Source organism: Bremia lactucae, linkage group LG3 (assembly GCF_004359215.1).
Source record: "Bremia lactucae strain SF5 linkage group LG3, whole genome shotgun sequence".
In the NCBI taxonomy this organism is placed as follows: Eukaryota; Oomycota; class Peronosporomycetes; order Peronosporales; family Peronosporaceae; genus Bremia; species Bremia lactucae.
This window is the reverse complement of record NC_090612.1, coordinates 5,328,552-5,338,337: the sequence shown is the minus strand read 5'-3', so window position 1 is coordinate 5,338,337 and position 9,786 is coordinate 5,328,552. Positions and strand designations below refer to the sequence as shown.

At 49.7% G+C, this 9,786-nt stretch overlaps 2 protein-coding genes across 2 annotated transcripts; one reads left to right on the top strand and one right to left on the bottom strand.

Moving 5' to 3' along the window:
• Positions 1–3,768: 3,768 nt before the first annotated feature.
• Positions 3,769–3,981, bottom strand: CCR75_004378 (uncharacterized protein; the record flags this gene model as incomplete). The annotated part of the gene is made up of 1 exon (XM_067962464.1): positions 3,769–3,981. The coding sequence occupies one exon, from the start codon at positions 3,979–3,981 to the stop codon at positions 3,769–3,771; it is 213 nt and encodes a 70-aa protein (XP_067817531.1).
• Positions 3,982–4,526: 545 nt separating this feature from the next.
• On the top strand, positions 4,527–5,070 carry CCR75_004377 (uncharacterized protein; the record flags this gene model as incomplete). Its single annotated transcript, XM_067962463.1, is given in 2 exon segments — positions 4,527–4,693; positions 4,710–5,070. 2 exon segments carry the CDS (start codon positions 4,527–4,529, stop codon positions 5,068–5,070), a joined length of 528 nt encoding a protein of 175 aa, XP_067817534.1.
• Positions 5,071–9,786: the final 4,716 nt, after the last annotated feature.

Genomic DNA, 9,786 nt, shown 5'->3' with positions numbered 1-9,786 from the left:
ACCTCGAAGTCTGGTCTGCGCGATAAAGCGTCAGCCAAGACATTCGACTTACCCAGCTTATATTTAACTTTGAAATTAAATTCAGAGAAGAATCTGAGCCATCTTGCCATTCTAGGCGAGAGATGTGGTGAGTTTATTGCGGTCCGCAGTGATGCGTGATCCGTATAAACCACAAACGGTTCGGTGTCCAGTAGGTGCACACGAAACTTGACAAGAGCATACTTTATTAAAAGTAGCTCTTTGTGATGCACTAAGTAATTCAGCTCCGCGGCTTTTAAAAGCCGGGACTGATAAGATATGACACGGTCAACGCCGTCGTCATCCTTCTGCATGAGCGCGCTGCCGATTGCAAAATTACTTGCATCGCAGACGACGCTAAAGGGCTTATCCGCGTCTGGCAATGCCAAGACCGGTGCCTCTACAAGAGATTGCTTCACTGATGTGAACGCATCTTCTTGTTCTTTTAACCAAACCCATTCTGTGTCCTTTTTAAGGAGATCAGATAATGGTTTAGTTTGCTCAGCATAATTCTTGCTATACTTATGCAAGTAATTAGCGAGCCCTAGGAATTGGCGCAAATCCTTTACATGCCGTGGGATTGGCCATTCCTTTACTGATTTTTACCTTGTCTGGGTCTGCTCGTACACCATGTGTGCCTATGATGCAACTCAGCACAGGTATCCCAGGGACCCCTATGACGCACGTTTGCAAGTTGACATACAATTGGGCGTCCTTCAAAGTCTGCAACACAGCGTCTAAATGACGCTTGTGCGACTCTGTTGCGCTTAGCCCGTCCTCGGCCCTACTATGCACGAATACATCGTCAAAGTAATGAAGTGCGTAGGCACAGTGCTGACGCATCACGTAAACCACCACTCGCTCGAATGTCGCTGGTCCGTTTTCAAACCTTGGGGCATCACAAGCCACTCCCAAAGCATACCGCTTGGGATGCTTACAGCTGTTTTGGCTACATCGGACTCTCTCATGTGTACCTGATAGTTGCCATCCTTCAAATCCAACGCGGAAAAGATAGATGACTTTCCCATGGAATTCAACAAGACATCTTTTCGCGGAATTGGCGTTTGCGCCGGTATGGTCGCCGTGTTCAGCTTATTGTAAGCATGAACCACGCGCCATCCACCTGTGGCTTTACGCACACAAAAGGTCGGGCTGCAGTGAGGCGATTTGCTCTCACGCACATGTCCCGCCTTGGCTCGCTTGTCGAAGAACTCATCGATATAATCGACTTGTTCTTTCGGCAACGGGTTTTGCCTGGTCACATAATACTTGGTGCCAGGTTCGAGGTCTATCTCGTGCCCGATGTCCCTATCTACTGGTAGGCGGCTCGGCACTTCTTCTGGGAACACATCGCGATGTTTCCACAGAACCTCAAAGAACGGACTGTCTCTTAAGGCAGCCTTGAGCAGCGAGCCGTTTCTTTTTTTCGTTTCTAGGACACTCTAGTCCATTGTGGACGACGAGCAACAGTCCACCAAATTCTCTTTTGGAACTGGTGTGACTATTTCGTGGATATTTCCTTCCTTTAACTCGGCAAAAAACAGATCCCACGACATCTCCGGGAATTCACTATCTCCTCGGCAGATTTAAAAACTTGCCGGAGCACCTCAACTGAGGATGCCTCCGCAATTTCGTCTTTGACGGCCTCGAACACCTCGTTCGAAGGCCCGTCCTCTTCATTAGAGACTGATCCAAATGTCACTCGTTTAAACGTACCTTTGATCGTCCTAATTTGTCGGGTACTCGTTTTTCGAGTCACCACAACCTTTGACTGGGAAGCGGGTGCCGTTGCTCTCCTGGCTAACGCACCCCTTCCAACCGCACCAGGCTCTAGGCACTGTGCCGGTTTATACGACGCTCGACTTCCTTTCAGCTCGCCGTCTACTGCCCCAGGCTTTTGGCTCTGCGCAGGACATTCGGATGCATGACTACTTGTCATCGTCCTTTTCACTACCTTAGTCTCCACGAGCTGGGTAGGAATTGGTGACGATTGAGATCGTGTCAACGCACCCTCAACTGTGTTCGATACGACATCAGTTGCATACGCCTCTCGCAGGAGCACATCCTTTCCGGTGATCTGAGTAGAGTTCGCAACTGTGCGTGTACGCCAGTCTATCCATGGTTGGTGTTTTGCCAACCATGGCATGCCTTGGATGAGGAAGCATATGATAAGCGCAAAACTTTCGGTGTACACATCAATCTCTAACAAACCCAACCTTTCTCATAGCGCGCCGCTTGGGGTGCTCACCGCTGTAAAGGGGATGCCATTAACTCATATGAGCAATTAAGTCGAGCCCGCTGAACGTTGTACATCCCATCATATTGTTCTGAAGAACGTCCTTTTAGGATTGGGAGTCTGTGCTGGTATGGTAGCAGAATAAAGCTCATTTTAAGCATGCACAATGCGCCATTTACCATTTGGCTTTTTGACACAACATGTCGGTGTCGAACGGGGAGTTTACTTTCTCGTACCCTTAGCACGAAAGAAGTCGTCAATGACTTCACGCTACCGCGTCCGGGAGAGCGACGCATGGGCGGCAGCGTTCAACTAATTTCAAGCCTTGTTCGGTTTTAAAAATTCGGTGAGACAAAATCGCCTGTTTGCCGCTGCACAGGAGGAATACGTCGTTATGAAAACAAAATTGCTTCTTGCCAGAAGAAAGCAGACCAATAGACTGATTATTTTAAAGAAGCTACTAATCAACAAATGTAATAACGCACAGGGTTTGTGAGTTTTGGATGATGCGTAGCCATAAAAACATATAAATTGCAGCAAAAGTATAGATGGCCTCACGAAGGAACGCCCTTGAGACCAACCTAACCGCTGCCAGCAAGCCGCGCAGTCAGGCAGTCATGCAGTCCAAATATGTACGTAATAAAACGTCCGCCAAAAGATCATAACAGCTCTCAAATTAACTAAAATAGAATGTGTTCATGTTTACCTGTTCGTAACCTCTTGATGATATATATGTTGTCTAAATTATATGTCTCACTTTGCGGAGGGTGTTTGTGTCTTTCTGGGTTTTTGATGGGCGGTTCCCTACCTGGGCAGTGCCCTCTCGGTCAAATAGATCTGGTTATCGCCGACTCGACGCTTGCGATGTTCGTCGCCCCCATACTCACGCGACGCTCGCGGCGCAGAATTGCTCTATTGTCGTGTGCGGTGACGCCTTTTGTATCAGCCCCAAATGCAGTGACTGGCACGAATGCAGTGGCACGAAAGCCGAAGATCAAGCTATCGTGCCTCGCGCCCGAGGTAGTGTAGGTCTGAGTATTTCTCAAAGTTGCTGGGCTGCAGCAAGCTCAGCGAGCCGTACATGATAGCGGCGATACCCGTCATCTCCCTCGTTCCCGCTGCAGACTCCCCACAATCGGTTCATTCTTGAGTGTCTTGTGGTCCTGGTTGAGGCGCGTGGGTGCTGGCTGCGTGTTCTTCGTACGTCATGACCGGATCAGCGAACACCATCGTCTTTGCCGTCACGAATTGTATGACGATGCACTGTCGCCGAACTGCATCTGTGAAACCAGCAGCAGTCTGGTTCGAACGCAGCGTCCTCTACCTTGGGATAGACGTGCAATCAATGCACGCAACACCTGCCACGGAGCAAGTCCTGATGTTCGAAAAAAATATATAAAAATTACAGTTTCCACTTAAGCTGCTTAAGTTTCTGCTCTTTCTGGGGTCGGTAGCGCACGTAGTCGAAGCCATCTTCCACCCCAAATAACTAAAATCTAAGTTTGGCAATGGCATCACCATGAAGCTTGAGCTGCACGCTGTCGTTGCGGGTCAGATTCCATCGCGAATTTTTCGATCACTTCCAGAATTGCGCACTTGGCCGTTCGCGCGTACTTCAGTCCAGGCAAGAAAGTCTGCGACCACGCTGTGGCACTTACGGATACCGTCAGTGCAGTCACTGAAGACGTTAAGGTCATCAGCATACGCAGTTGTGCATGGCCGCACATCCTCCGCAAGCTACACGCCGACGCCCTTCAGGGGCTTTAGTCGTCATGCTAGCGGAAACAGCGTGGAGATCAACATTTTGAAACTCCAAGAGCATCTTTGGTACACACCCATGTATTGGTGGAAGCAACCCACCGCTTTCGCCACAACCTTCCACATACCGGTACCCAACGATGATGCCAGTAGAACTGATAGAATGCATGCAGAAGCGGCACAAGCTGCGCAGCAAGGCAGCATTCAGCCCTGGTCACGACAGAGTCGGTTACGATGTGCTGTATACATCGTAAACGACTCTGTCGTGACCAGGGCTAAATGCTTTTGAGGTTCTAGAGTGTCTGTCTAAGGCTTGCCCGCTGGGCGCAGAGTCAAAGACGGCGCGCGATGCATAGACGCCCGTAAAGTGAGCGAGCAATATCGGACGTCAATTGGACAAGTGTTGGGGTGCGCTTCTGCTTCTGTAGCCGTCTCGGGTGATGCGCGACCAATAGCGAGGCCACCCACTTGGCCTCACCTTCTGCAAACGAGCGCTGCAATTCTTGCAAGGTATATGACGCGCGCACACGGCCGACTCGTCGGCGGGCTCGCCGCACAGCGCGTTAATCATGCAGTGTGGCTTGCTCTGTTGTCGACATATCGTTCAGGCTTTGTCCAACCGGTGCTCGCGCTGCGTACGCGTCACTCTCGACGAACGGTGCTGCAGCTGCTGAGTAGACTGTTTATTTTTGTACAGGTTGCATACGGCTGCGGGAGCTATCGTTTCGCGCTGGGTAGGCGGCGATGAAGGCTTTACCAGTTGCCCAGCTATCGGAATTACTAAAACAGCTGGCCATTGTGTCGCAAACTTCTGGAGTGCAGCAATAGCTTTGACGTTCTCCTCCTCCTTAAGTCGGTTCATTCAAAGCCGAGGTTGCCGTGGTGGGGCCGAGCCTGGTCCAATAGGTAAGACAGGGGAGATCTCGCTTTCATTGTGCCCAGCAATTTTGGCTTTGGTGTCATCCATGAGCGCGTTGTCGCCGCTAGGGCTGCGCGAGCGATTTACTGCCTCAAAACGCGTTGAAGAAGGTGCGTGCGTTGCAATTGGTGCGCACTAGGCGGCCTAATTCGATTTTTTTTTTTGGGCATTCACTGCAGCTCCGCTTCTTATTCAGCACTCGACTCGCGAGACGGTCTGCATGGACGTTCGCCTTGCACTCGATGTGCCGAAAAGCGAAGCGAGGGACCGAGCGAAGTGAGTGGTGGACCCGTTTTGCATTAATCGACGCTTGCGATCACTACACGCGAAAGTGCCATTGCCCTGTACAAGCACTAAGTGACTGTCGCCCTTAATGGCTGGGCGCACAGCTCCGTGGTGTTGCGTGCTCTGCACACCAAGCAGCAGCGCCAAGTATTTGGCAGTGTGGTTTGTCGTGCTGCTGCTAGGCATGTAGCGCGAGCGCGCCCACACCACGTTCCGCTTGGTGCGATGAAGGCGGTGCCATAGCCTCCAGATCCGAGGTTTCGAGGAAAGACTTCGTCGATCCGTAGTACCCTACAGCTCTTGCTCTAGCGTCCCAGCGTGGTAAAATACTATTTAATAATGCTACCCTACCTAAAAATGCAATTTCTGTACTACCTGGGGGTACTACGAAGTTGTTGCCGCGTTTCATTGGGCCCTTAACGGTGGTAGAAGAGGTTGGAGACCTAATTTATAGGCTCACCCTTCCCCCGTATATGAAGACGCACCCCGTATTTTACGTGGGTCGTCTGAAACGGTATGTAGACCCAAATGAGGTCACATACCCCCATCCGTCTATGGGGACCGATGGTGACGCCGACTGTGAGTCGAGCGTCGTTCGGGTGAGGGGGGCGGTGAAGGCGAAAAGCTATCGGGCCGACTTCTCCTACCACGAATAGGACTTGGAGAGCGAGGGATATCACGCGAGTAACTCGGATCCCTCAGCATTATCCTTTCAAAGAGGTGCAAGCGAGTCTTCAGGCGTTCATAACCCTGACGAGCCTTCGCTCGGACATCAGAAAGATCTGAGTCAGTCGCGAGACTTGACCCTCGAGATCCGCAATACGTCGTTCAGCAGAGCTAAACGCCTGTAACTGAACGGACGAAGGCAAGGCAGCCGCGATTAGGTGGGCGAGATCGCCACTCCTATCGAGCGCCGCCTGCACCGATGGATGCGGGTGGGAATCAACGCTTCCTTGTTGAAAGGCTGCTTGTCCACCACTCTGTGAGGCAAAGGTATCGAATCCTCGTTTAACGAAAAGGTTACCCGAAGGCTTTTGACTCTTGGGAACCGATCGATACCCTACGTATTGATGTGCCCGGCTTGGTGGCTGCCTATGAAAAGGAGCACCAGCTGAGGCCTCTTCGCTAGTCTCAAATGGACTAGCAGAAGTAGCGTTGTGAGAAGAAATATGGGGTACAGTACCGCCCATGACTTCTTTCACACGCAAGCGGGCAAAAATAATTCGTCGCGACCGCTGCTTCATCGCATCGGAATGCTGATGATTGCGGCGCAGAAATTCCGCCTCGTATTGGTCGGGAACGCAACACGACCGTAATCGGGAAAATACGCATAAGCGTTTTTCCCTGAGCTCTCCATGACTTAAAGACGCCATAATACTTATGTGAGTCTAGAAGAGCGCGCTCTAGGAGCGACGCTCTTGGCCCATTTAAACGAGGCCATTAAGATGGAGGGGGCATCTTTGGAATGCCACCCGTCGCATAGCCACGTTCAAAAGACTGGCTGGTGACACCGACTAAGCACGTTCACGAGTCGTCGGCGGAGCTTTAGGCTCCGAATCCTCTATGTCAGCATCGGAATGCGGATGATTGCGGCGCAGGAATTCTGCCTCGTATTGGTCGGGAACGCAACACGACCGTAATCGGGAAAATACGCATTAGCGTTTTTCCCTGAGCTCTCCATGACTTACGGACGCCATAATACTTATGTGAGTCTAGAAGAGCGCGCTCTAGGAGCGACGCTCTTGGCCCATTTAAACGAGGCCATTTAGATGGAGGGGGCATCTTTGGAATGCCACCCGTCGCATAGCCACGTTCAAAAGACTGGCTGGTGACACCGACTGAGCACGTTCACGAGTCGTCGGCGGAGCTTTAGGCTCCGAATCCTCTATGTCAAGCCATTATGGATTATGGTCTGAGCATAAGGCGTTGTAAATATACCCAACGGAGTAGCGGTGCGCCTATTTGGGCAGCGCTCTCATTACCTGTCGCTGCGCTATCCAGCGCAGACGACGAGACAGCATTCGAAAATGTTGCTGACTCCATGTTGTGAGCCATGAGAGAAGTTTGGATGGGCAATAATGCGCCATCATCCTTCCTCATGAGCTCGTTGTCCGCATCACTACTATGTGGTGACGGCAACGGTGTCGACTCATTGTAGTCGACAATGAGCGACGGATCAGCATCCTCACTGTTAAAGTGGGATGGATCCTATAGCCCTGTTAAAGCGACAGCAGCAGTAGCTGTCGGCGTTTCGATTAAGGCATTGGACGCGGCCGGTGAGATAATGCGGCGCGTGCGCTTAGTGCGAGGTTGAGTGGGCGTCTCCGAAGATGACCCACCAACATTGCCCCTTTTAGGTGGCATCTTTGGCGCCGTGTATGGAATCACAGGTCGCTAGAGTGATTGAGAGAACTAGCGGGGCGTAAAGCTACTCGCAGTTCCTCGCTCCTCTTTGACGAATTTAAAATGTAAACTCGTTCTTTAAGGAGGATGGTGTAACGGGCTAAAGCTGCCCTAATGTTACACAGTCCCCGTGAAGTACACTTGGTGTACTTAAGAGATGAACAATTACTTAAATAAAGTAATTAGACACAGCACTCGGGTGTGGTTCACATTATGACCAACCCTTGTGTATGTGAAGCACATGGGTGCATTCACATTAGGAGGGATGACGCCCAGCGTCATCCGTGATGACGGCTAGCGTCATCCGTTACGCGAGGTATCTAGAAAGATACGCTCGCAATACATATTAAGTATTATCTACAGAGATGACATTTTGATTGGTATAAATAGGTAATTCTATTTAATGCGATTAAATATAATTAGTCTGAAAACTACTTCCTACGTAGTAAGTGCGCACGAGGAGCCGGATTACCGCTCCCGTGACGACACTTAACTAAAGTACTTAGTGCGTTGGGTGAGGTCACTAACGCGCCCACCACAACTACCTCACTGCACGCAAGAGAAGCTGGTTAAACCGCTTCCTCGCTGTGCTAGGGTGTGTGTCTAAGTAGAGCGTGGCCGCATAACGACGTGCCCGCCTACAGCTACACTCATTCTGAGAAAAAGGGTGAGTAAAAAGAACTTATAACACTTAAGCGTGAAGACGAATCTCGTCGGGCAACAAATCCGTTCCCAGAAAGTGGTGTCGCAATATTATAACTGCATAATGCATGACACTGGGCCAAGTACCCAACATCAAACAAATTTGCTCGACGAAACAAGATCAAGAATTTTTAAGGAGGTAAGAACTCGTCGCCGGTCTAAGGCCATTGCACCTGCAAAGCTGACCAAGTATATATATTCACACTAGTAAGTCTGGAATAATGCCTCCGAGCCGAAATTCGGCAACGTGGATATCTCGTCCATTGGCGGGAACGCCGGAGAAATTCGCTTCACGCGACGCCATCCATAAAAAGATACCTCTATCTATAGATGATTACGCTACATCAATATCTGAGACGTCAGCGTGATCAAACACTTGATGTTTCGATAACCTCGATGAGGATGTTCCAGTCGGCTGTTAAATTCAAACAATACGGAACATGGACCGAGAGCACGTTCGTTCGATGAATTCATCAGACCCGACGCTTCAAAGAATACGGTTTCTTCGAGGCAATGGCAACGCGGCTGGCGTTCGTCTTAAGCTAAAACTTCGCATTAATTTTGCGTAATTGAAAGCTAAAGTCAACTATGCGCCGCGTATTGGCCCCAATACTAGGCGAGTACTAGCCATCACTCTATGCCTAGGTTGCACGTGCAACCGCAAATCCAAGTCATATATGGCCAAGGAGCGATCCGTTATAACACCTTCGACGCAAGTTAACCCCGAGCGTGGCGCTCAATCGTCAGCGGCGTAATAGCAATCTTGCCGAAGCGGTACCTCTTTCTCTCAAGACTTTTAAACGAGGGGTACTCGAGCCCCTTCACGATAAACTGTTACGTTAAAAATTCTCAAGTAGAGCTTAAAAGTTTCTTTTTTGTCGAACAGTGCAGGAGGGGGCCGAAATATACGTGAGGTCTTTCGTTTAAAGGCACTAGGTTGAAACTTCTCCGCGTTGCTCAAAGTCAGAGCCTCCTTGACAATACTCATTATCGTCCTTTGACGTTAAAGTATCAACAACCTCGTTAATTGCGTCAGCTGATGAGGATGTAGCAATCTACGGCCAGCCGTCTGACAGGGCAAGCACCTATATATCCACGTGGACGGATCTAGATACGGCTTAAGCAAGCCAACGTTAATCAATAGATGTGTGCACAGCTAGCGCTAGGTTTAGCGTAGCTAGGCCCTTCTTGGCCACGTCCGTAAATCGGTCTGATAAAACGTGGACGGAATTTGGTTTTGAAGACCACAGAAACCACATTTGCAGGTTAAGTCTTAGCGTTTAGCAAGACTCGACCGACCTTACAATTAATACAGCTTCTGTGTAACGGGGTGTATCGTTACATGAAATTAACACTTAAAGGTTGTTAATAAATATATTATCTAAAAGGTAGATAATATTTGGAGGATATTACTTTATATAGTAATATCCTGAATTCTTATCCATAAATAGGTATAGACCATTAT